Source organism: Dendropsophus ebraccatus, chromosome 11 (genome assembly GCF_027789765.1).
Source record: "Dendropsophus ebraccatus isolate aDenEbr1 chromosome 11, aDenEbr1.pat, whole genome shotgun sequence".
NCBI classification, from domain to species: domain Eukaryota; kingdom Metazoa; phylum Chordata; class Amphibia; order Anura; family Hylidae; genus Dendropsophus; species Dendropsophus ebraccatus.
The window spans coordinates 88608726-88636549 of record NC_091464.1 but is presented as its reverse complement, the minus strand read 5'-3'; the positions used below and the strand labels follow the sequence as shown (position 1 = coordinate 88636549).

The following is a 27824-nucleotide window of genomic DNA, read 5'->3' as shown; positions in this document are numbered from 1 at the left end:
CTTCCCAAAGAAGGCCTACTGTTGTTGGCTGTCTCCTAATTGAGTTGGAGAATGGGTCCGGATCCCTCTCCCACACCATGCACTTAGAATGAAGACACAGACAACGTATCTTGCAAACAAGTCTGGTGTGTCCTGCTATCTCTGAGAACCCACCTTTATTTATACAGAAAAAAAACAATGGATATGAATGTAAAATGCAAAGTCATACACTATGCAAGTCATCAACTTCAAAGAAAGAACAATTAAGAATATGTTTTGACAGATATGGATATACAATAAGATTAACTGTTCAATTAAAAATTGTTTACATAAGGATGTTGATATTAAAAAATTGTTTACATAAGGATGTTGATACATGAACATTTTGTTATCTGCTTACAAAAATGTGAATAATAAAATAACATTAATTATCTGCTAAAAACAGGTGGTGGACCAGCTTTATGGCCTTGAACAGGATTCAGTTCAAAAATAGGAAAGTTCATCAGAAAAGAGTTTATTTTTCTTCTATTAAAAGAGTTTATTTTTCTTCAAACTTTGGATGGATTAACTCATTCCTCTCAAGCAGGACATCCAGCAAGCCAGAGCGCGGAGCAGGAACAGTATAGACCGGCCGACAGGGGGTTAACGGTCTACTTACTCGCAGCAGGATGGCAATTTGCTGTATGTCTTCCCATACAAACTACACGCAAGAGAAATCCGCTGCGGATCTGGCCTGTGTGTTTGTACCCTAAGAAATATTTGATTTTCCAGGGAATTATCCGAGGAAAAAACACTGAAACCTAAGGGGATGTGTGCCCTAACACATCAACCATGTAATAGGACACTATAGGTATACGGCTGTAATACGGATCCGAAACACGGACGTGCAAACAGCAAGCTGCAGGCTACGAAGGGGTTAACCCCCCTCCCGTCCTGTCAGCCTGATGAGCCGCTCACATGACTGCAGCCTGAGGCCCCTATTCAGAGAGGAGCTTGTTTCCGGGGGAGCGTGTTGTGCACGGACCGCTGCTTCCTGTCTGTCCTTCCCACATGTTTTGCTGGTGAGAGAAGAGGAAGTGCAGGCGGCAGATGGGGGAAGAGGAGCTGACAGGGACCCCCTCCCATCCTTACTAGAAGCCCCCGGACTGCAGTGACAGGTGGGAGATGTCAGTGAGGAGGAGGAGACAATGGGGACAGCTCTGTCACTGGCCTTACTGCCCACAGCCACCAATCACAGCGCAGCTTTCATGTCTTACCCTGTCACATGACCCCTGAGCTGGGATTGGTTGCTATGGGTGACAGGTAATAAGTCTGTGCAGTGGATATTGTGTATAGTGAGCGGCCATAGAGACCTCCTATGTCCTGCTACATCTGCTGCCTCTTCTATCTGCTTCTGGGGGAGCTGGGTGACAACCAATATGGCCGCCAGGTGTGCTCACTCACCCAGCTTTCCTGAAGCCCCATTATTCAGTCATCCCTCCTCACAGCCTTATAGGCGTCTACCTGATTTCCATTCAGAGCTGCGGGAAAGCTGAGTGACTGGAGGGTATATTGGCGGCCATTGTCACAGTCACCCAGCTTTCCTGCAGGAACGTGTGAGATGAAGAGTAGATGCTCGTGTGTCCCAACCGCCCCAGATCCAGTAGGACATTTGTGATTTTGCCCACATCATGCTAGGACGATGTCCATGAGGTGTTTTTGTGTTTTCTTTACATTTCTTTTTATAAAGTTGTGTAACTTTGTACAAAGATTATTAAAGGAAAAAAAAGTATACATTGGGTGGCTACAGTAAGGAGTGACGTGGCCTCTCTCCTGCCACCAGTGGCTGTGTCGGGAACTGCAGGGCTGCACAAGTTCTGGTCCTGAAACACATACATCTCTCTAGCTCTGCAGCATACAATTACTGAGCCTCCCTGATGTCTGTGTGTTACATGGAAGCATTAGAAGAGACGTTATACCTGGGATCCCCAGAGGGCTGGATGCCACTTTGGGGTGCTGTTCCATATATCTTTTAGTGGTCCGATAATGTTATGTTGTATTCTGCTGTCTGTAGTCCTTCAGAAGTCACAAATAGTGAGACGCCATACTTTATAAGATGGGATTTAACAGCAAACCCTCTTGTTTTTCTGTAGGTGTCTCTGAGAAAAAGTTTTCCTTGAAAGACGATGGTCCATTACATCAGTGACCCCAGAAGGATGGAGAAGGAGAGAGAGCAGATGGCGGGAAGGATATTAGACCTCACCCTAGAGATCATCTACTGGATAACTGGAGAGGTGAGAGTCTCACATGACGTCACTTGTATCTCTAGTAATAAAGCAGGTAAATGACTGGAGGGGAAGGATTGTTAGACTCTCTGTAGTGATCAGTGTCTCCATACACAGCATTACACAGTAGTGAAGAAGGGGTCTGGTGAGTGTGTGGCGCCCCCTGGTGTCAGGTCAGGAGGCTGGAGCAGCAGCCAGAGCCCCATCACCGAGCCTCCACCTCATTCACTGATACATGAGCAGAAGATTCTAGAACTTACCTCCAGGATGACTGAGCTCCTGACTAGAGAGGTAAGCAATGCTGCTGGGCATGCTGGGACATTATACAATAACACCAAGGGGTGAGGGGTCTGGAGGATAATTGTATCATTGTCTGTGTCAGGTTCCTATAAGGTGTCAGGATGTCACTGTCTATTTCTCCATGGAGGAGTGGGAGTATATAGAAGGACACAAGGATCTGTACAAGGATGTCATGGTGGAGGATCAGCAGCCCCTCCCATCACCAGGTAAGAGGAGAGGAAACACTGGGGTTATGGATCTCCTGGATCCCCCATCATCTGATCATCACATATATACAATGTATTCAGTCCCTGTGATTATTTCCTATAGATGGATCCAGTAGTAGAAATCCACCAGAGAGATGTCCCCGTCCTCTATATCCCCAGGAGTGTAAGGAGGAGGAGGAGGAGGAGGAGATCCCACTGGATTATCAGGTACATGTAGCTGATGTTTCTGTAAATCCTCTATAGATTGATGATAATGAAGCTTGAACTCCCCTAGCAGAGGCGCAGTATACAATATATATGACTGGTGTTGGCTGTAGTAGGTTGGATTATGGTTATTGGTATGATATGTACTCTGCAAACAAAGATGTAAACTGTTCTACTATAGTTAACTGTTCCGTTTTGGACACCAGTGTGTGTGAATAGCCCAGAAAGAAGCAACTAGCAACAAATCTACTCCGACTCCTGTCTCCACTGACATCCACTGTTGATGGAGACTCAGGAGGCCTCTGACCTTTTACCTTTTTATAGGATAAACCAAGGCTGCATTTACACAGAGAGATTTATCTGACAGATTTTGAAGCCAAAGCCAGGAACAGACTATTTCTCCTCTTTTGAAATCCATTCCTGTCTTTGTCTTAAAAATTCTGTCATATAAACACACCATAAGATTACTATTTCTCTTTTCAGGTCCATACTGTGGGATCATTGCAGGAAAGTTATGGAGTAGAGATGAGCAGACCTGAGACCCCCATATCAGGGTCAGAGAACGGTGAGAGACTTTCACATATCTTGTGTTTTACTTTCTCTTCTAAAACTGTCCTTGTCACTCAAAAAAATTGTTAGATGGAGCTGGAAGAAGCGCACAGCTGAGTGCTTCATCCCATGGTTTACGGCCTTTTTCATCTACTGCAGGAGATGGGCTCTGTACACCCCACTGATCAAAATTTTTTTTCATTTAAGGGGGGGTCAATTCTGACTTCTTTTACTCCAGTAATACTCTTAAAGGGAATATGTCACCCTGATTTTCTTTTACTGATTAGAGTCAGAATCTAAAACTTGTTCTTTTATTCTAATCTGTTTCTACTTTCTGAGTGCAGTTTTTATTTCACTTTTTTGCACATTGTTATGGGGGCGGCCATCTTGTCTGAGCTGTTTTTAACAGCACTTAGTGACATGTTTTACAGCAAGACTCATGGACAATGACGACAATAGACAGAGTCTGTGCCCTTGAGATGAATGGGAAACAATCCTGAGCGCGCGGAGGTCATTCCACAGGGAGCTGCTATTGTCTCCTCTTATCTACTGGTGTCACATGACGCTGCAATGCTGTACAGATCACTTTACAGCAGCCTCCTCTTATCACCAGAGACACAACAGGAAGTCTTGGCTTAGTTTTAGCCCCAGAGGTGAGAATAAAAACTACAAGATCTCTAACTATAAATACATTTGCTAGATGTATTATTTTTACATGGTTCATTGTATAATATCGACACACTTGTATTGTGAAAAAATTGAAAAAAAATTAGAAATTCTTGATGTGGTGACTGTATTCTGATGAACTTTCTTTGTTTGGACCTTTTGACGTATTCTAAACTTGGAGATTTTTTCTCTAGGTGAAAACTGGATGAGAGGCCTCCATGGACACCCAGACCTCCATGGACACCTCCATTTAACCCCCTATTATGAAATAGATGATAATCAGCCACCAATTGACAAACATATAACCGGACGTGAATTTTCTGAAAGGTCTGAATATGCGAAACGTTTTGAAAAGCGAATCCACACAGATAAAAGGCTATTTTCCTGTTCAGAATGTGAGAAATATTTTACTAAGAAATCAAATCTTGTTGCTCATCTGAGAACTCACACAGGAGAGAAGCCGTTTTCATGTCCGGAATGTGTGAAGTGTTTTAGTCAGAAAGCAAATCTTATGGAACACCTGAAAACTCACACAGGGGAGCTGCCATTTTTATGCTCAGAATGTGGGAAATGCTTTAGTAATAAATCTGTTCTTGTTAGACATCAGAGAACTCACACAGGGGAGAAGCCTTTTTCATGTCCTGAATGTGGGAAGTGTTTCAGTTTGAAATCGATTCTTGTTAGACATCAGAGAACTCACAGAGGAGAAAAGGCTTTTAAGGCTTTCTCTTGCTTAGAATGTGAAAAATGTTTTACTCATCAATCAAGTCTTGTTACACATCTGAAAACTCACACAGGAGAGAAGCCATTTTCATGCAAAGAATGTGGAAAGTGTTTTACTTATAAAAGAACGCTTGTTGAACATCTGAGAATTCACACAAAGGAGAAGCCGTATTCCTGCTCAGATTGTGGGAAAAGCTTTAATCAGAAATCGATTCTTGTACGACATCAGAGAACTCACACAGGGGAGAAGCCGTTTTCATGTTCAGCATGTGGGAAATGTTTCAGCCTGAGAAAAAATCTTATTTATCATCTAAGAACTCACACGTGAGAAGTCAAAACATGTAAATAGAAACATGATAAAAATAGAACGGGTCCAAAGACCGGCTACAAAAATGGTGGAAGGTGTGAGGCATAAACCATATCAGGAAAGACTTAAGGATTTGAATTTGTATAGTCTGGAGGAAAGAAGGGAAAGGGGGGACATGATTGAAACCTTTAAGTATGTTAGGACTAAATCAGGTTCAGGAGGGAAGTGTTTTTAGTAAAAAACTGGGCTCAAGAACAAGAGGACACAGTGAGAGGTTAGTTGGGAGAAAGATCAGAAGCAATGTGAGAAAATATTATTTTACTGAAAGAGTAGTAGATACCTGGAACAAACTTCCAGCAGAGGTGGTTAGTAAATCTACAATATCAGAATTTAAACACGCCTGGGATAAACATACAGTACATCTATCCTAATATAATAAGAAATACTAAAAGGGCAGACTAGATGGACCCAGTGGTCTTTTTCTGGCGACAATCTCTATGTTTCTATGTACAGTATGTGTACATCAAATGTTGGGTTTGGGCATATGGAGTGGGCTCACAAGCTGCATTCTGCTGCCGACACTTACTGTTACTGACCAGCATTGACATTCACTTTAAGATACTAGGGTCAGTAGTCAGTGGCTATGGATGTCACACCAGAGCTTTGTACCATACACACAAATAAAGATTCTTGCACTGTACTGTAAGCTATTTAAAGGCTGGTTGTGCAATTCTAGTAAAAAATTTTAAAGCATCTGCTTTTCCATTATTATTTTTTGTAACTTAATGAGCACATATTCAACCTTTCAGTACCTTTTGCACAACTTGCTACTCTCTAACTAGATGCTTGTTAGGTGGTGTTACAGTGTACAGGGCAGGTGTGTCTAGTGGTGGTGTTAGGCTGGGTTCACACTATGTATATTTGAGGCTGTATTTGGTCCTCATGTCAGGTCCTCATGGCAACCAAAACCAGGAGTGGATTGAAAACACATAAAGGCTATGTTCACATAATGTTGTAATTGAGTGGATGGCCGTCATTTAATGGCAAATATTTGCTGTTATTTTAAAATAACGGCTGTTATATTGAAATAATGGAAGTTATTTACCGTTATATGACGGCCATCCACTCAATTACAACATTGTGTGAACAGAGCCTTTCTGTGTTTTCCATCCACTACTGGTTTTGGTTGCCATGAGGACCTGACATGAGGACCAAATACTGCCTGAAATATACTGTGTGTGAACCCAGCCTTACAGTGTACAGGGCAGGTGTGTCTAGTGGTGGTGTTACAGTGTACGGGGCAGGTGTGTCTGGTAGTGATGTTACAGTATACAGGGCAGGTGTGTCTAGTGGTGGTGGTGTTACAGTGTACGGCGCAGGTGTGTCTAGTGGTGGTGGTGTTACAGTGTACGGCGCAGGTGTGTCTAGTCGTGGTGTTACTGTGTACGGGGCAGGTGTGTCTGGTGGTGGTGTTACAGTGTACGGGGCAAGTGTGTATAGTGGTGGTGTTGCAGTGTACGGGGCAGGTGTGTCTGGTAGTGATGTTACAGTGTACGGGGCAGGTGTGTCTGGTAGTGATGTTACAGTGTACGGGGCAGGTGTGTCTAGTGGTGGTGGTGTTACAGTGTACGGGGCAGGTGTGTCTAGTGGTGGTGGCGTTTAGTGGTGGTGGCGTTACAGTGTACGGGGCAGGTGTGTCTAGTGGTGGTGGCGTTACAGTGTACGGGGCAGGTGTGTCTAGTGGTGGTGGTGTTACAGTGTACGGGGCAGGTGTGTCTAGTGGTGGTGGCGTTCCAGTGTACGGGGCAGGTGTGTCTAGTGGTGCTATTACAGTGTACAGGGCAGGGCTGTCGTGGTGGTGGTGGTGTTACAGTGTACAGGGCAGGTGTGTCTAGTTACATCTCATTAGATTATATATCAGAGCAGTGATATGTTACATCATTATATTATATATCAGAGCAGTGATATGTTACATCATTATATTATATATCAGAGCAGTGATATGTTACATCATTATATTATATATCAGAGCAGTGATATGTTACATCATTATATTATATATCAGAGCAGTGATATGTTACATCATTATATTATATATCAGAGCAGTGATATGTTACATCTAGAGATGAGCGAATCGGGTTCGGGTTCGAGTCCATCCGAACCCCAACGTTCGGTATTTGATTAGCTGGGGCTGCTGAACTTGGAAAAAGCTCTAAGGTTGTCTGGAAAACATGGACACAGCTAATGACTATATCTGTGGTTTCCACATAGCCTTAGGGCTTTATCCAACTTCAGCAGCCACCGCTAATCAAATGCCGATTGTTTGGGTTTGGATGGACTCCAGCATGCTCGAGGTTTGCTCATCTCTAGTTACATCTCATTATATTTCATACTAGAAAATGTACCCGACACTGCCTGGGTATAAAGTGTCAGTTTTTTAAGTAGATTTGTTCTAAGGTGCCCAGGAGGCCAAGCTAAAGGTATTGTTTCATCTGAGTTAATCGGTGGAATTAGTGTATACTTGTAGTGCATAGTTGGAGGGGTTCTGTATACCCACAATGTATAGTTTTTAGGGCTCTCGCATATCTGTAGTGCATAGTTGGGGGGGGCTGTATACCTATAGTGTATTGTTGGGGGGGTCCTGTATACCTGTAGTGTGTAGTTGGGGGGGCTGTATACCTGTAGTGTATAGTTGAGGGAGGTCCTATATACCTGCAGTGTACAGTTGGTGAAGGTCCTGTATACCTGTACTGTATAGTTCGGGGGTCCTGTATACCTGTAGTATATAGTTGGTGCTGTATACCTGTAATGTATAGTTGGTGGAGGTCTTGTATACCTGTAGTATATAGTTCGGGGGTCCTGTATACCTCTAGTGAATAGTTTGAGGGTCCTGGATACCTGTAGTGTATAATTGGTGGAGGTCTTGTATACCTGTAGTATATAATTCGGGGGTCCTGTATACCTGTAGTGAATAGTTTGAGGGTCCTGTATAACTATAGTATAGAGATGGTGGAGGTCCTGTATACCTGTAATGTATAGTTTGGGGTCCTATATACATGTAGTATATAGCTGGTGGAGTTCCTATATACCTGTAGTATATTTGGGGTCCTGTATACTTGTAGTATAGAGTTGGTGAAGGTGCTGTATACCTGTATTATAGAGTTGGTGTAGGTCCTGTATACCTGTAGTGTATAGTTTTGAGGTCCTGTATACCTGTAGTGTATAGTTTGGGGTCCTATATACCTGTAGTATATAGTTGGTGTAGGTCCTGTATACCTGTAGTGTATAGTTTTGGGGTCCTGTATACCTGTAGTGTATAGTTTGGGGTCCTGTATACCTGTAGTATATAGTTGGTGGAGGTCCTGTATACCTGTAGTGTAAAGTTTGGGGTCCTGTATACCTGTAGTGTCCTGTATACCTGCAGGGTTGTATTTACCCGTATGGCAGTGTTATTCAGTCACAGTGTGTCGGTATTGGTCATGTCTGGTATAGTGGTGTTATCCAGTCACAGTATGGCGGTATTGGTCAGGTCTGGTGTGGCAGTGTTATCCAGTCACAGTATGGCGGTATTGGTCAGGTCTGGTGTGGCAGTGTTATCCAGTCACAGTTTGGTATACCTGTAGTGCCCTGTATATACATGTACTGTATGGATGGAGTAGGGGGCCCTGTATATACATGTACTGTATGGATGGAGTAGGGGGCCCTGTATATACATGTACTGTATGGATGGAGTAGGGGGCCCTGTATATACATATACTGTATGGATGGAGTAGGGGGCCCTGTATATACATGTACTGTATGGATGGAGTAGGGGGCCCTGTATATACATGTACTGTATGGATGGAGTAGGGGGCCCTGTATATACATGTACTGTATGGATGGAGTAGGGGGCCCTGTATATACATGTACTGTATGGATGGAGTAGGGGGCCCTGTATATACATGTACTGTATGGATGGAGTAGGGGGCCCTGTATATACATGTACTGTATGGATGGAGTAGGGGGCCCTGTATATACATGTACTGTATGGATGGAGTAGGGGGTCCTGTATATACATGTACTGTATGGATGGAGTAGGGGGTCCTGTATATACATGTACTGTATGGATGGAGTAGGGGGCCCTGTATATACATGTACTGTATGGATGGAGTAGGGGGCCCTGTATATACATGTACTGTATGGATGGAGTAGGGGGCCCTGTATATACATGTACTGTATGGATGGAGTAGGGGGCCCTGTATATACATGTACTGTATGGATGGAGTAGGGGGCCCTGTATATACATGTACTGTATGGATGGAGTAGGGGGCCCTGTATATACATGTACTGTATGGATGGAGTAGGGGGCCCTGTATATACATGTACTGTATGGATGGAGTAGGGGGTCCTGTATATACATGTACTGTATAGATGGAGTAGGGGGCCCTGTATATACATGTACTGTATGGATGGAGTAGGGGGCCCTGTATATACATGTACTGTATGGATGGAGTAGGGGGTCCTGTATATACATGTACTGTATAGATGGAGTAGGGGGTCCTGTATATACATGTACTGTATGGATGGAGTAGGGGGCCCTGTATATACATGTACTGTATGGATGGAGTAGGGGGCCCTGTATATACATGTACTGTATAGATGGAGTAGGGGGTCCTGTATATACATGTACTGTATAGATGGAGTAGGGGGTCCTGTATATACATGTACTGTATAGATGGAGTAGGGGGTCCTGTATACATGTACTGTATAGATGGAGTAGGGGGTCCTGTATATACATGTACTGTATAGATGGAGTAGGGGGTCTACCAGTTATTACTGTGGATGTTGTGAGGCAGCTTCCCTAGCAACCATTGCTCCCTGTGAAAATGAAAGCAGTAATCCTATTGGTTGCTAAGGCTCCAACTGCCGTGTCTGCTGCAGCTAATTATATCACCTGTGTTTGCAGTGAGGAGATTTTCCCATTCATCTCTATGGGGCGCCTCTCTTTCCCCTCCCCCTCCCCTCCTGTACATCTGGCGGGGACGGGACCTTCGCAATAACCTTCCCGGGCACCCAATGTATCTGTGTGCCAAATTTGGGGTCAAACGGTTCAGGCGTTTGGAAGTCTATAGAGGACAGACAGACAGACAGACAGACTTTCATTTTTATGATATAGATTGGAGCAGTGAGGGATATGTTAAACATCTGATTTACTGAAATCACTGAAACTCTCCCTATTATGTGCCAAATCAGACAGATATCACTCAGTGTAAGGCTATGTTCACACAACGTTCTTTTTAAGTAAAGAACGGACACTGATTGCAATTGCCTCAGCGTCCGTTCTTTACTGCAGGGGCGGCATTGCATTGACGTCAACATCGTTATTCTATCGCCTGTTCTTTAGAAGGGGCGTTATAATAATGTGCCTGTACATCAGCTCTTCACACAACGCAATGTGCAGCGGCGGACACACATTGCATTGAAGTGAATGGCTAATTGATTTGCGGGCACACCCGCCGGTGCCTGCAAATCAATTGTGAAAATAGAAAGTTCCTGCAGCCTATACTGGGGTATCGGCTGCAGGAACGGGCTGAGTGCATCCCGATGGCCGGCTGTTTAACCCTTTAAGGACAGGGACAATTTCGATTTATGCGTTTTCGTTTTTTCCTCCTTGTGCTTAAAAGGCCATAGCACTTGCATTTTTCCACCTAGAGACCCACATGAGCCCTTATTTTTTGCGTCACTAATTGTACTTTGCAATTACAGGCTGAATTTTTGCATAAAGTACACTGCGAAACCAGAAAAAAATTCAAAGTGTGGTGAAATAGAAAAAAAAAAAGCATTTTGTTTATTTGGGGGAAATGTGTTTTTACGCCACTCGCCCTGGGGTAAAACTGACTTGTTATGCATGTTCCTCAAGTCATTATGATTAAAACGATATATAACATGTATAACTTATATTGTATCTGATGGCCTGTAAAAAATTTAAACCATTGCCAACAAATATACGTCACTTAAAATCGCTCCATTCCCTGGCTATAGCGCTTTTATCCTTTGGTCTATGGGGCTGTGCGAGGTGTCATTTTTTGCGCCATGATGTGATCTTTCTATCGGTACCTTGATTGCGCATATACAACTTTTTGATCGCTTTTTATTACAATTTTTCTGGATTTGATGCGACCAAAAATGCGCAATTTTGCACTTTAAGATTTTTTTGCGCTGACGCCATTTACCGTGGGAGATCAGGAATGTGATTAATTAATAGTTCGGGCGATTACGCACGCGGCAATACCAAACATGTTTATTTATTTATTTACTTTTATTTATAACCTGGGAAAAGAGGGGTGATTCAGACTTTTATTAGGGGAGGGGGCTTTTTACTATTAACAACACTTTGTTTTTTTACTTTAACCCCTTAGTGACCGCTGTTGCCTTTTCACGGCGGCCACTAATGGGCTTTATTCCGATTCGTACGCCTTTTAACGGCGGGCGCATCGGAATGAATTACCGCCCGGCGGCGGCTGCAGGATGGGTGATCAGCGGTCAGTGTAACCGCTGACACCCTCCTGTAACTGCCCGGAGCGGAGGATTCTCCGCTCCGGGCAGTTTAACCCGTTAAATGCCGCTGTCAAACCATGACAGCGGCATCTAACGGGTCCCGGTGGATCCCGGACGGCGCCGTGGGTCACTTACATGATCGCGATGTCCCGCGGCGCCGTCCGGGGTCCCGATGTCTCCATGGTGATTCCGGGGTCCTAATGAAGGTCCCCGGGGTCACCATGGAGATGCCTGATGCTGACAGGGGTGGCCGCGGCTATTGCCTGTCAGCATGAGGCATGATACAATACATTGCAGTACATCAGGTACTGCAATGTATTGTATCAGTGATCTAAGTATTTTACACTAGTGTACGGTAATGTACACTAGTGTAAAAGTAAAATAAAGTGAAAAAAAATGTGCACCAAACACAACACAGCCCCCCCCCAATATTAAAGATGCATTACATTCCCCATACACTATAAAACATTACATAAAAGTGATCAAAAACACAAATCCTATACATATTTGGTATCGTTACGTCCGTAACAACCCAATCTATAAAACTATATCAATAATTATATCGCACGACACACGCTGTAAAAAAAAAATAAAAAAAACTGTACTAGAATAGCTGTATTTTATCAATCCACTTTAGAAAATACGTCATAAAAGAGATCAAAAAGTCATATACATATAAAACTTGGTATCAATAGAAACTACAGATCTTCCCGCAAAAAATAAGCCCCAAACCAGCTCTGTCGCGCAAAAGATGAGAACGCTATGGATCTTGCAATGCAGGGACAGTTTTTGTGGGTTTTGGCTAGGAAGATAGTTTCTATTGCGCCAAAGCGGTAATAGTTAAAAAAAAACTATACAAATGTGGTATCGCCGTAACCGTAGCGACCCAGAGAATACATGTATTATGTTATTAGTGACCACCGATACAGATTTTTACGGCGATCACTAATGGGCTCTATTCTGCTGCCATCAGGTCTTTATGGCGATGGTGCAGAATAGTGCAGCGGCGCCGGTAATGCCCGCAGCCCCCTCCTCTCAGCTATCGGAGGTAGCTGAGGGGTTGGGGGAGAGTGTGGGCTCAGTCCCGGCCAGTCCCCTCACCGGTGATCGCCGTTATTATCAGTATAAAGGCGGCTACCGGTAACGGGCATTGCCAGCGCAGCTGAACGCTTTCATCTCTTCTCACCGTGAATCCACAGTGAGAGGAGATGAAAACATGTCCCCCATCCCCAGAATTAACCCTAGTGACCTGGCCACTGACCCTCCCCTCCCTGGGCGGCCATCTGATCCAAGATGGCCGCCGTCATCACTGTGAACAGACTTTGTTCACAGTGATGGATTCCTAAAAATGATCCAAGCTTCATTCTCTCCACCACCGGAGGTGGCGGAGAGCATGGGGCAATGATCGGTGACCACCCGGTGTGGTCCTAGTACAAGTGATCAGCGGTATATACTATATACCACTGATCGCTTGTTCCAAATGGTGCCGGCACTTTTTTACGCCTGTCACCAAAGTCAAGTGCCCTGGATTACCCGTAACCACCCTGGATTACTTGTAACCACCCCAGATTACCCGTAACCACCCCAGATTACCCGTAACCACCCCAGCTTACCCGTAACCACCCCAGATTGCCCGTAACCACCCCAGATTGCCCGTAACCACCCCAGATTGCCCGTAACCACCCCAGATTGCCCGTAACCACCCCAGATTGCCCGTAACCACCCCAGATTGCCCGTAACCTCCCCAGATTGCCCGTATCCACCCCAGACTGCCCGTATCCACCCCAGACAACCCGTATCCACCCCAGACAGCCCGTATCCACCCCAGACAGCCCGTATCCACCCCAGACAGCCCGTATCCACCCCAGACAGCCCGTATCCACCCCAGACAGCCCATAACCATCCCAGACAGCCCATAACCATCCCAGACAGCCCATAACCATCCCAGACAGCCCATAACCATCCCAGACAGCCCATAACCATCCCAGACAGCCCATAACCATCCCAGACAGCCCATAACCATCCCAGACAGCCCATAACCACCCCAGATTGCCCGTCACCACCCCAGAATGCCCGTAATCTCCCCAGATTGCCCATAACCATTCCAGACAGCCCGTAACCACCCCAGATTGCCACAGACTGCCTGTAACTACCCCAAATTGCCTGTAACCACCCCTAGATAGCCAGTAAACACCCCAAGATTGCCCATAACCACCCCATACAGCCAGTAACCACCCCAGATTGCCTGTGACTACCCCAGATTGCCTGTGACCACCCCAGATTGACCGTAACCACCCCAGATTGACCGTAACCACCCCAGATTGACCGTAACCACCCCAGATTGACCGTAACCACCCCAGATTGACCGTACCCACCCCAGATTGACCGTAACCACCCCAGATTGGCACAGACTGCTCGTAACCACCCCAGATTGCCCATAACCCCACCAGATTGCCCATAACCCCACCAGATTGCCTGCTGCCACCTCAGATAGCCAGTAAACACCCCGAGATTGTCTATTACCACCCCAGATAACCAGTAAACACCCACATATTGCCTGTAACTAAAATGACACTCCTTCTCTTCTGAGCCCTGCTGTGTGCCCATACAGTGGTTTATGCCCACATATGGGGTACCATTGTACTCAGGAGAACCTCCGTTACAAGTTTTGGGGTACATTTTCTCCCTTGTTCCTAGTGAAATTGAGAAATTTCAAACTAAACAAACATGTTATTGAAAAAATTAAATTTTTTTCATTTTTACGGTCTAGTTTTCAATACTTTCCTCCAATACCTGTGGGGTTAAAATGCTCACCACACCTCAAGATAAATTCCTTGAGGGGTGTACTTTCCAAAATGGGGTGATTTTGGGGGGGAGGGTTCTATTCTGTAGACATTACAGGGGCTCTGCAAACGCACCTGGCGCTCAGAAACTTCTTCAGGAAAATCATGCACTGAAAATGCTTGGCGCTCCCTTCCTTCTGTGGCCCGCTGTGTGCCCACACAGTGGTTTATGCCCACGTATGGGGTACCGTTATACTCAGGAGTACCTGCGTTACATATATTGGGGTGAGTTTTCTCCCCTGTTCCTCGTGAAATTGAGAAATTTCAAACTAAACAAACATATTATTGGAAAAATTCTATTTTTTCATTTTTACTGTCTTCTTTTGAATACTTTCCTCTAATACCTGTGGGGTCAAAATGGTCACCACACCCCAAGATGTATTCTTTGATGGGTGTACTTTCCAAAATGGGGTGACTTTTGGGGGGGTTCTATTCTGCTGACACTACAGGGGCTCTGCAAACGCACCTGGCGCTCAGAAATTTCTTCAGCAAAATCTGAACTGGAAATGCTAATAGGTGCTCCCTTCCTTCTGAGGCCTGCTGTGTGCCCATACAGTGGTTTACGCCCACATATGGGGTACCGTTCTACTCAGGAGGACCTGCATTACAAAATTTGGGGTGCATTTTCTCTCATGTTTATTATGAAAATGAGATACTTTAATCTAAACAAATATATTATTGGAAAATTTCTATTTTCCATTTTTTTCCGGCCTAATTGTAAATACTTTCCTCCAGCCCCTGTAGGGTTAAAATGCTCATTATACCCCTAGATTAATTCTTTAAGGTGTCTAGTTTCCAAAATGGGGTCACTTATGGGGGTTTCCAGTATACAAGCCTCCTAAATCAACTTAAAAAAAGAACTGGTCTCTAAAAAAATCAGTTTTGGAAATTTCATGAAAATTTGATAATTTGCTGATACATTTCTAAGCCCCGTAACACCCTAAAAAAGTGAAATATGTTTACGAAATGAAGCCAGAATAAAGAAGACATATTGATAATGTGACCTAGTAACTAATTTATGTCCTACGACTTTCTTTTTTTAGAAACAAAGAATTTCAAAGTTCGTAAAGTGCAAAATTTTCAAATTTTTCATTATATTTTGATGTTTTTCACAAAAAACACACAAGACAGTGACCAAATTTTGCCACTAACATAAAGTACCATATGTTACGAAAAAACAATCTCAGAATGGCTAGCATACGTTAAAGCATCACTGAGCTATAAGCGCATAAAGTGAGACAGGTCAGATTTTGAAAAATGAGCCTGGTCATTAAGGCCCAAACAGGCTTGGTCCCTAAGGGGTTAAAACTTGTACTAGAAGTCCCCCTGGGGTTAGGGTTATTCCCCCCTGGGGTTAGGGTTATTCCCCCCTAGGGGACTTCTAGTACAAGTGCTTTGATCTCTCATAGAGATCTCTGCAGCATAGATATGCTGCAGAGATCCATGAGATCGGCACTCGTTTGCTTTCGGCTGCTGCAGCCGGAAGTAAGCGAGTGCCGAGACGGGGACGGCGCCATCTTGGAGCGGTCCCCGGCCGGCTTCAGAAACGGAGATCGCTCCTCTGGGATAACATCCCGGAGGAGCGATCTCCTCCACTAGACACCAGGGAACGGCTGAATCCGGTAATCGGATGCAGCTGTCATGTTTGACAGCTGCATCTGATTACTGTATTAGCGGGCACGGCGATCGGACCGTGCCCGCTAATACCTACGGTCCCGGGCTACACGCGGCACCCGGGACCGCCGCGGTTCAGAGCGGGGTCGCCGCGCGGCCCCGCTCTGAACTCCCTTACCGGCATCAGGGCGTAAATTTACGCCCGATGTCGTTAAGGGGGTTAACATAGCAACGGATGCTGTTAAACGGCGTGTGAACATACCCTAATAAAGGCAATGATCAGCTGAGGAGCGATCTTTCGCTTATGTGCTGTTTGTTGCCTTTCAACAAGTTTAAATACCATCGGCAGCCGGCCGCCGGGCCGGACTGGGACTGAAAAGCAGCCTTGGCACACAATACCTACCAGCCCACAAAATATGCTGATATTCACACAGTAATGTATCAAAATAAGGATGATTTCACTTTAGTGTGTTATTTACATATTTTTTAAGCCAGACTGGGACAGGCTGTCCACAATATGGGCTTGAAAAAATATGCAAGTAACATGTAGTAGTAAGATAATAAATAAGGGTGCTGCAGGGGTTAACAACTCACCTGCCCTGATGCAGTCAAGTGTCACAGATGGTGCTGTCCTGATGATGATCCTTAGCAAATCGATATACATGAGCAGTATGATGACAGAATAAGATGCAATACCAGCCTTAACCACTGGGGGCAACATAAAACGAGCTTTTGCAGTGTCTATTACACTTTCCAGCACTTAAACTAACAGAATACCTTTAGAAAGAAAGAACCTATGTGCTGGGACACTGCATAGACACACACACAGCACACGTAGACACACACATACACAAAAATATTACTGTATTTAAATTAACTTTTGACACATGACACGGATGTTAAATAAAGTGAGATGTCCTAAAATAAAAATCTGATCAGCTCGTGTTATAATGCAGATGTTCTGGTGACCATATTGTTTACAGGTTGTGAGCCATGATACCTTGCAGGTCATGTGATCGCTGTGATTGGTTGTTGTGTACATCACTTGCTGGTCATAGACCTAAATCAGCCTGCAGCTACACAGGATAGTGGGGTGCTGCCTGCTATCTACTTTATTGCTGGAAAGCAGCGGATGTCCACGGATCTGGGGCATGAAGCTCCGGAATCACAGAGTGGGGGTGGGGGGGTGGGCTAACAGAATATGAATGGTTGGAGCATTTATGTGCCACCCAGACAGCCTACATGTACGTATACATGTACACACATAACACATATGCATACATCGTGTCATACTAACAGTCACATGACATAGATATACAACTACATACATGCGCGTCATACATATACAAACACGTGGAAATTACATGCTATCTATATGCCTCTATAGTGATAAAACACAACTAGACACATGACTACACAACAGATGCGCACATACGGCACATTACACAAGTACACAAATATGCAGATATACAAATTACACAGATACAGACACATGCAGATTACATTTATACATGTACTAACCCTCACACAGACAGACACATGACAGAGATGTGCACACACACACACACACACACACACACAGGCACATCACACATATATTCACACACACACACACACACACACACACACAGGTACATCACACAGATATTCACACACACACAGACAGGCACATCACACATATATTCACACACAGAGAGAGGGAAATCACACAGATATTCACACATACACAGGCACATCACATATATATTCACACACACAGACAGGCACATCACAGAGATATTCGCACACAGACAGGCACATCACGCAGATATTCACACAGACAGGCACATCACACAAATTCACAGACAGACAGGCACATCACACATATATTCACACACACAGACAGGCACATCACACATATATTCACACACACAGACAGGCAAATCACAGATATTCACACACAGGCACATCACACATATATTCTCACACACACACAGGCACATCACACAGATATTCACAAACACAGACAGGCACATCACACATATATTTACACACAGACAGACAAACATAGACAGGCACATCACACATATTCTCTCACACACACACACACACACACACACACAGGCACATCACACATATATTCACACAGACAGACAAACAGATAGGCACATCACACATATATTCACACACACACACAGACAGGCACATCACACATATATTCACAGACAGACAGACACATCACACATATATTCACACACAGGCAGACAGGCACATCACACATATATTCACACACAGACAGACAGGCACATCACACATATATTTTCACACACACACACACACACACACACACACACTCACACTTTTTATAGAGGTGTAGAAGCTCCAGGTACACAAATATGCAGATATACAAATTACACAGATACAGACACATGTAGATTACATTTATACATGTATATTACTAACCCTCACACAGAAAGACACATGACAGATGTGCGCACACACACACACACACACACACACAAACTGGCACATCACACCTATATTCTCACACATAGGCACATCACACAAATATTCACACACAGACAGACAAACAGGCACATCACACCTATACACACACACACACACACACACACACACACACAGACAGGCAGGCACATCACACATATATACACACACACACAGAAAGGCACAACACACATATATTCACATAGACAGGTACATCACACAGATATTCACACACTGACAGGCACACCACACACATATATACACACACACAGACAGGCACATCACACATATATTCACACACACAGACAGACAAATAGACAGGCACATCACACACACCGACAGACAGACACACGCATATATATATATATATATATATATATATATATATATATATATAATATATTCACACACTTTTATACAGGTGTAGAAGCTCCAGGAGTGCACTTCTCTCCATCTTCTCTCTCTGCTCAGGGCCATGCAGCATGCAACCTGCAGCCCTTCCCCCTCCTCCTCTGTACCGACTGCAGAGCTGTATACAGGAGGGGGCAGACATCACTCCGGGGGAGGGGGATCAGGACAGAGAAGAGGGGGGCCACAGCTTTTTACTTGATCTTCCTGCCTGTCACCTGCAGGTTTATTAACTGTGTGGAGGGAGCACAGCCTTTCACTGGATCGTCTGTGGTGTGTCCAGCCTGGGAGCTGCTGAGAAGGGGAGGCCATCCATGGGGAGTGCAGAGGGGGAAATAAGTGCAGTTATAACTGTTCTGACCTGATAGCGGCTCTGAACGCCACCACCGCACACGCTGACAAGTTCACAAGCTGAGATGAGGCCCCCTCAGTCCAGTGGAGGCCCCTCAGCACAGACGATTAGCAGTGGGTGGCCCTGTGGCTGCCTGTTAGCTTGTCAGTGAGATCTTTGACACGGAAGTGTCTGGCAGCTGCCGGGCCTCCTCAGTCCAGCAGGGGGCCTCAGCAGAGACGACTAGTGGTGTAACTGAGTAACTGCCTGTTAGTTCTTAATAAAGGAACATTTAATTATGCACCCTGGGTGGCCCCCACGGACTGGCAATCTGGGCAGCCCACCGGGCATATGCCAGATCTGCCAGATTGTCAATCCGGGCCTGACGATCAGTCTGTGCGGAAGGATAGGTGCCTCTGTCTGGACACTCCGGCCACCGGGGGGGGGGGGGGGGTAATTTACATACTCCCAGCAGGATGTCAATCCTGCTGCGAGTATGGCACCCCTGGACCATTAGGGAAGGGATACATGAGAGAATAGGCAGCAGGGGAGGAAGGGGTTAATGTGGTTTTAGTGTGTGTTAAGCTGAAGACTTAGTGCTGAGGTGAGCGGACTTGGGATAGGTTAAAGGAATAGCTAATAGAAAGTGTGTATCTGGGGGATATGTAATGAAGTGGTACCCAGATACAGGATTGTGATAGGCTGTCGGGAATAGTGGGAGGTAGGTTTAGTGGAGGTATAAAATAGGGGTTGCTCAGGCGGACAGGGTCTGTCTGCTGGAGCAACCTGAGAATAGGAGAGAGTTAGTGAGCTGCCCGCCCGCCCTTCAACGCGTTCCCTTTCTTTTGTTTTTCTTTCAGAGAGGATGGTTCAGTATTAGATAGAACAGGCGTGACCAATACTATTTACATTTCTTGACTGTTTAATTGTAGCCTGAGCAAGTTGGCTGGGCTAATTGTATCTCATTTATTAAATAAAGTTATTTATAAAGTTTAATTATTTTATATGAAGGCCTTTTGGCCTTTAAAATGTTGCCATAACAGTGCCTTGGGTGTATTTATTTATAGTGGTTAGGTAAGTCTGCGGAATTCTCTCATGTATTTTCAATAGGGTTGAATGAAATCCGCTGCGGATCCCGTACGTGTGAACGTACCCTAAGGGTACAAACACACACGGCATATACGCTGCGTATTTACTGCTGCGATACGCAGCAGATTAGATCTAGATAACTGAACACCGTATCAAATCTGCTGCGTATCTGCTGTGTGTGTTTGTACCCTAACAGTGTATTTGTTTACCCTTATTAAAGTGCTTTTATCAGCAAGGCTTGTTAGTCTTCTTTCAGGGAGAGATTAGGGGCTGCATTTCCGTGTGTATATGAAGGCTGATCCCAGGACGCCATAGATGCTAAAATTGGTTGATCAGGTTCTGGCCCCATTGTTCTTACTTTGTATATTGTAGGTGGGGGGAGGGAAGACCAATCTGAGGATGAAAAGTTTCTGTCAGACTGGGTGTCTCCAGGTGGGGGGAGCAGGCAGCTGTAGCCACCAGAGGGGTATAAGAGACCCCAATGTGGTGAAATGGGGGTCATTCACCAGGAAGGAGCTCACCAGAGGAACAGACTTGGGACAGAGACTGGAGAGAGAGAGCGGAGTGTGAGGAGAGTCCATGTATGGTGACTATAACATCACTCAGGTGAGTGGAGATGGAGAGCGGAGTGTGAGGAGAGTCCATGTATGGTGACTATAACATCACTCAGGTGAGTGGAGATGGAGAGCGGAGTGTGAGGAGAGTCCATGTATGGTGACTATAACCTCACTCAGGTGAGTGGAGATAGAGAGCGGAGTGTGAGGAGAGTCCATATATGGTGACTATAACATCACTCAGGTGAGTGGAGATAGAGAGCGGAGTGTGAGGAGAGGCCATGTATGGTGACTATAGCATCACTCAGGTGAGTGGAAATAGAGAGCGGAGTGTGAGGAGAGTCCATGTATGGTGACTATAACATCACTCAGGTGAGTGGAGATAGAGAGCGGAGTGTGAGGAGAGGCCATGTATGGTGACTATAACATCACTCAGGTGAGTTGAAGGAGAAGGAATTATCTGGACTCTTTGTTGCGGTCTGGATGCTTCTTGGTTATGTCTTGTGTAGATCTCCATATAGATCCCATTAGAACTAGAACAGGGAGTTCCCACCTCTTACAATACACATTTCCTATAACCTCTCCTACTCTCTTGCACCTTATACAGTGTTATGTAGGATTACATTGCTGGACTATATATTATGGGGAATTAGTGACCGGTGACATTCAGTATAGTGATTGTGTGGTGCTCAGTATCCGCCATCAGGAGGCAGGAATGATGGGGAAGTGTTGCTGCCTGACAATTATTGATTTTCTATGGAGACTTATTGGGGTAGGAGGATGACAAATTTTTATATTGATAAGATCCTCACATTTTTGCACATTTGTAAGGACTAACAGTGAATGATGGGAAATTTGTAGGCTTTTGTATAGATGCTCTGGGGGAGATTTATCAAACATGGTGTAATGTGAAACTGGCTCAGTCGCCCCTAGCAACCAATCAGATTCCACCTTTCATTCCTCACAGACTCTTTGGAAAATGAAAAGTGGAATCTGATTGGTTGCTAGGGGCAACTGGGCCAGTTTCACTTTACACCATGTTTGATAAATCTCCTCCATTATCTGCTTTCGCATGGTGAAATCGGCTGCTACCCATGATTTTTATCTTACTTTGATGGTAAAAAAAAAAAAATACTAAATCCTCTTATAGATAATACTATATTGTATCTTTGTGACCCCTGAGGAAGCTACATTTCTGAATGGTGATACATGTGGGGATTCCTGCCTGCATATTATAAATTTTATATATATTTATATCAAATTTTTGATTTACTGATTCCTTTATAGAAATTGTTGAAATAAAAACATAAGTGTTTAAAGGCTTCTTTACTGTAAAGCTGTAATGGTTTTGGGGTGTATTGGTTTATGCATTGAGGGTCTTTTGCCCTTCACCAGTATATAAGATAATCTAAGATTCCCTTTTGTTTCTCTTCTCAGGTAATATGGACTCCTTCCAGGAAAGCTACAGAGGAGCAATGAGTGGTCCGGAGACCCCCATATCAGTGTCACAGAATGGTGAGAGCCTCTCATACATCTTGTATTGTTTCCTCTCCTGACTGACATCACCTACAATGTTGTGCTTACTTTCCAATGGAGCATATGTAGAACACAGAGATATCTGCTGAACCCCATAGACGAGTCTTTTGGTTACATTGGGAACCATCTGCCATTGTCTAGAGCAGGGGTATGAACCTTTGGCTCTCCAGCTGTTGCAAAACTACAATTCCCATCATGTCTGGACAGCCAAAGCTTTAGCTTCCCCATCTCTGCTCTAGAGGGTATTGGGACTGATGTTCATTAAAGTAGTAGTCCGGCCATTTTTAAAATCTGGCAGGGGGGCATTTGATCAGGAGTACGAACTTACCTTTCTCTGCTCCAGCAGTAAGCAGCTGGAGCGGCCACGGGACCCCCGCCGGAAGGCATTTTACCCCCAAGTTGTGATGACATCACAACTTGGCGGAAAATGCCTGTCCCAGCTGATGGACAGGCCATTTAGCCAATCAGTGACTGGAGCATTGTCCCTCCCCAGTCACTAACTGGCTGAGCAGCCAGTCCATCAGCTGGGTTGGGGGAGAGGTAAGTTACTATTTGTTATGAAATTCACATATACTTCATCATATACTTGGTCTATATTAGTGTCATTTAACGTGTTGTTTACCATACGTTGTTTATATAACAGTGTCTCGTTCTTGTGTCTGTGTTGTGGCTGCGATGTAGGTTCATGGTGCTCTCCTCCTAGGCGTGCTGCCAGCATTTCTCTCCTATTTCCAGAAGCAGTTACAAGGCTGAAGCATTTTAAGGATTTACAATGTTTTTTTCCAAAGTAATAAGCCTTTATGGCCACCTTCACAGTATTATGTACCTTAGCCAGGGTGATAATCACCCTCGATAAAGCAACAAGCGAAACGTGCGTCGGGTGTACGGTGAGGTGGATATATGAACTAAGGACACGTATGGGTAATGTTCTATTATAAAAGGATGGTATTTATTTATTTCTGTATACTCACTGTGAGTTATATTTATTTATTGCATGCTGTACCAGCCCAGTGCCCAGTACATATATAGGTTCATTACTTTCTATTGCTATTTGCTCTGTGATGTTATACTTTATATGTAAGAACCTTGTTAATCCACCGTTTTTATGGGGATTTGTATTAGCTCCAGCCCCCATGTGATGTATCTTTTTTTAAAAAAATAGTTTCACTCTTTGATATGTAAACAATAAAGTAAATTTATATATACTGGTCTTGCATTCGTAGTTGTTTTTTTAGGTTTAGTATTATGTACCTGCAAGGCCCCTCTAGTGTTATGTACCTGTGCGGCTCCTGTAGTGTTATATACCTGTGCGGCCCCTATAGTGTTATGTACCTGTGCGGCCCCTATAGTGTTATGTACCTGTGCGGCCCCTATAGTGTTATGTACCCGTGCGGCCCCTGTAGTGTTATGTACCCGTGCGGCCCCTGTAGTGTTATGTACCTGTAAGGCCCCTCTAGTGTTATGTACCTGTGCGACCCCTGTAGTGTTATGTACCTTTGCGGCCCCTGTAGTGTTATATACCTGTGCGGCCCATGTAATGTTATGTACCTGTGCGGCCCCTGTAGTGTTATCTACCTGTGCGGCTCTTGTAGTCTTATGTACCTGTGCGGCCCCTATAGTGTTATGTACCTGTGCGGCCCCTATAGTGTTATGTACCTGTGCGGCCCCTATAGTGTTATGTACCTGTGCGGCCCCTATAGTGTTATGTACCCGTGCGGCCCCTGTGGTGTTATGTACCCGTGCGGCCCCTGTAGTGTTATGTACCAGTGCGGCTCCTTTAGTATTATGTATCTGTGCGGCCCCTGTAGTGTTATGTACCTGTGTGGCCCCTGTAGTGTTAGGTACCTGTGTGGCCCCTGTAGTGTTAGGTACCTGTGTGGCCCCTGTAGTGTTATGTACCAGTGTGGCCCCTGTAGTGTTAGGTACCTGTGTGGCCCCTGTAGTGTTAGGTACCTGTGTGGCCCCTGTAGTGTTAGGTACCTGTGTGGCCCCTGTAGTGTTAGGTACCTGTGCGGCCCCTGTAGTGTTATGTACCTGTGTGGCCCCTGTAGTGTTATGTACCTGTGCGGCCCCTGTAGTGTTAGGTACCTGTGCGGCCCCTGTAGTGTTAGGTACCTGTGCGGCCCCTGTAGTGTTATGTACCTGTGCCGTCCCTGTAGTGTTATGTACCTGTGCCGCCCCTGTAGTGTTATGTACCTGTGCCGCCCTTGTAGTGTTATGTACCTGTGCCGCCCCTGTAGTGTTATGTACCTGTGCTGTCCCTGTAGTGTTATGTACCTGTGCTGCCCCTGTAGTGTTATGTACCTGTGCTGCCCCTGTAGTGTTATGTACCTGTGCTGCCCCTGTAGTGTTATGTACCTGTGCCGCCCCTGTAGTGTTATGTACCTGTGCCGCCCCTGTAGTGTTATGTACCTGTGCGGCCCCTGTAGTGTTATGTACCTGTGCAGCCCCTGTAGTGTTATGTACCTGTGCCGCCCCTGTAGTGTTATGTACCTGTGCCGCCCCTGTAGTGTTATGTACCTGTGCTGTCCCTGTAGTGTTATGTACCTGTGCTGCCCCTGTAGTGTTATGTACCTGTGCCGCCCCTGTAGTGTTATGTACCTGTGTGGCCCCTGTAGTGTTATGTACCTGTGTGGCCCCTGTAGGGTTGTGTACTTGTGCGGCCCCTGTAGTGTTATGTACCTGTGCGGCCCCTGTAGTGTTATGTACCTGTGTGGCCCCTGTAGGGTTGTGTACCTGTGCGGCCCCTGTAACACACAACTCTTATCCCTGCCACTCCTGTCAGTGCAGCCTCTTGCTTTATGGCATTACACCTTTAGTAAGAGAACACTTCTTATAGTGATTTGCTGATCTGACTCTGATAAATCTCTGGCTCCTCACATGGATTTTGCTTCCTTTTTCCAGGTGGAGATGGGATAAGAGGCGGCCATGGAAATCTCCTTCTATCTTCTAATTCTGATTTAGAAAATGATCAGTCACAGAATGACATACAAAGATCCGGACTTTCTGCAAGTTTGGAATGTGAGAGACGTTTTGAAAGGAAATCTTATCCCTCCATGTATGAGACAATTCATGTAGAGGACCGGTCACTGTCATGGTCTGAACGTGGTCAGAACTCAAATCTTGGAGAACATCAGAGAACTCACACAGGGGAGAAACCATTTTCATGTTTACAATGTGGAAAACAATATCAACATAAATCCAGTCTTATTATCCATCAGAGAACTCACACAGGGGAAAAGCCATTTTCCTGTCCTGAATGTGGGAAATGTTTTCATCAGAAATTTCTTCTTACTGACCATCAAAAAACTCACACTGGGGAGAAACCATTTTCATGTTCAGAATGTGGAAAATGTTTTACTACAAAATCAGATGTTATTATGCATCTAAGAACTCACACTGGCGAGAAGCCATTTTTATGTACAGAATGTCAAAAATGTTTTACTAAGAAATCCCATCTTATTATCCATCAGAGAACTCACACAGGAGAAAAGCCATTTTCATGTCCTGAATGTTTTAAGTGTTTTAGTCAGAATTCACATCTTCTTACTCATATAAAAATCCACACAGGAGAGAAACCATTTTCATGTCTTGAATGTGGAAATTGTTTTAGTCAGAAAATATCACTTAGGAAACATCAGGAAACTCACACTGGGGAGAATCCATATTCATGTTTAAAATGTGGAAAACGTTGTAGAAATAAATCCAATCTTATTATCCATCAGAGAACTCACACAGGGGAAAAGCCATTTTCCTGTCCTGAATGTGGGAAATGTTTTAATCAGAAACGTCTTCTTACTGACCATCGAAAAACTCACACTGGGGAAAAGCCATTTTCATGTCCTGAATGTGTGAAGTGTTTTCGGCGGAAGTTGCAGCTTCTTGATCATATAAAAACCCACACAGGTGAGAAGCCTTTTTCGTGCCCTGAATGTGGGAAATGCTTTAGTCAGATGATAAAACTTGTGGAACATCAGAGAACTCACACAGGGGAGAAGCCATTTGTATGTCCTAAATGTAAGAAATGTTTTAATAGGAAATCATCTCTTAACAAGCATCAGAAAACACACAGGAGTAACACCATTTTCATGTCCTGAATGAGTGAAGTGTTTTTCATCTGAAGTTACATCTTCGTTATCATAAAAAAAGCTCTTCAAAATGGATCCCTATTCTTCTGTACTCTATACTTGTATCCCTGACCATTATCCATTGCAAAAATTTTGCAGACATTTTCTCTGGTAAGATATATTATATAGTTTATTACATTCCCCTTCACTGCTGAGTTATGCAAAGATTATTGAAATTACATTGTGATGTTGATTTAACTTTTTGTATTTTATGCCATGTTTGCACAATGCATTTTTGTAATTAGGTAACCAGTTAATTCTTTATACTGTATACAAGAAAAACATGTGTTTTTTAACTATCTCAATAAATATCTTGAAACCCATTATTCCTTATCAGAGAGAAATCCTTGGTGGGATATCAGTAATATCTATTGTGTGTAATGAGACTGAATTATATTGATATTTGTCACAGAAACAGAAAACGTTTCTATGGAAAGTGTCAGGAGTTTATATCAGAGCAATGTGGCATATGTTACATCTCATTATATTATATATCAGAGCAGTGATATGTTACATCTCATTATATTATATATCAGAGCAGTGATATGTTACATCTCATTATATTATATATCAGAGCAGTGATATGTTACATCTCATTATATTATATACCAGAGCAGTGATATGTTACATGTCATTATATTATATATCAGAGCAGTGATATGTTACATCATTATATTATATATCAGAGCAGTGATATGTTACATCTCATATTATATATCAGAGCAGTGATATGTTACATCTTATTATATTATATATCAGAGTGGTGATATGTTACATCTCATTATATTATATATCAGAGCAGTGATATGTTGCATCTCATTATATTATATATCAGAGCAGTGATACGTTACATCTCATTATATTATATATCAGAGCAGTGATATGTTACATCTCATTATATTATACTAGAAAATGTACCCGGCGCTGCCCGGGTATAAAGTGTCAGTGTGTTAATTAGATTTGTTCTAAGGTGCCCAGGAGGCCAAGCTAAAGGTATTGTTTCATCTGAGTTAATCAGTGGAATTAGTGTATACCTGTAGTGCATAGTTGGAGGGGTTCTGTATACCCACAATGTATAGTTTTTAGGGGCCTCGCATATCTGT

General features: G+C 44.1%; 2 protein-coding genes across 4 annotated transcripts; both read left to right on the top strand.

The window, feature by feature from the left end:
• The first annotated feature begins 941 nt into the window (after nucleotides 1-941).
• Nucleotides 942-26931, top strand: LOC138767975 (oocyte zinc finger protein XlCOF22-like). 3 transcript variants are annotated; one of them, XM_069945924.1, is made up of 8 exons: nucleotides 942-1040; nucleotides 2112-2252; nucleotides 2361-2534; nucleotides 2626-2749; nucleotides 2853-2956; nucleotides 3437-3518; nucleotides 22496-22573; nucleotides 25499-26931. In XM_069945924.1, exons 2-8 carry the CDS (start codon nucleotides 2145-2147, stop codon nucleotides 26689-26691), a joined length of 1863 nt encoding a protein of 620 aa, XP_069802025.1. In that variant the 5' UTR covers nucleotides 942-1040; nucleotides 2112-2144; the 3' UTR covers nucleotides 26692-26931. The 3 variants fall into 3 exon arrangements, with proteins under 3 accessions (XP_069802025.1, XP_069802023.1, XP_069802024.1); XM_069945922.1 differs by having other exon boundaries at nucleotides 942-1136; XM_069945923.1 differs by having other exon boundaries at nucleotides 942-1408.
• On the top strand, nucleotides 3990-5914 carry LOC138767979 (oocyte zinc finger protein XlCOF6.1-like). The gene is made up of 2 exons (XM_069945929.1): nucleotides 3990-4155; nucleotides 4363-5914. Exons 1-2 carry the CDS (start codon nucleotides 4062-4064, stop codon nucleotides 5217-5219), a joined length of 951 nt encoding a protein of 316 aa, XP_069802030.1. The 5' UTR covers nucleotides 3990-4061; the 3' UTR covers nucleotides 5220-5914.
• Nucleotides 26932-27824: the final 893 nt, after the last annotated feature.

Bases quoted from the DNA above. Each gene is read 5' to 3' on its own strand.
- LOC138767975 (XM_069945924.1), top strand. From the start codon at position 2,145: ATGGTCCATTACATCAGTGACCCCAGAAGGATGGAGAAGGAGAGAGAG. The intron at 2,253-2,360 runs GTGAGAGTCTCA...CTCCATACACAG, and splicing joins TCTACTGGATAACTGGAGAG to CATTACACAGTAGTGAAGAA. The intron at 2,535-2,625 runs GTAAGCAATGCT...TGTCTGTGTCAG, and splicing joins CTGAGCTCCTGACTAGAGAG to GTTCCTATAAGGTGTCAGGA.
- LOC138767979 (XM_069945929.1), top strand. From the start codon at position 4,062: ATGACGCTGCAATGCTGTACAGATCACTTTACAGCAGCCTCCTCTTAT. The intron at 4,156-4,362 runs GTGAGAATAAAA...TTTTTTCTCTAG, and splicing joins GCTTAGTTTTAGCCCCAGAG to GTGAAAACTGGATGAGAGGC.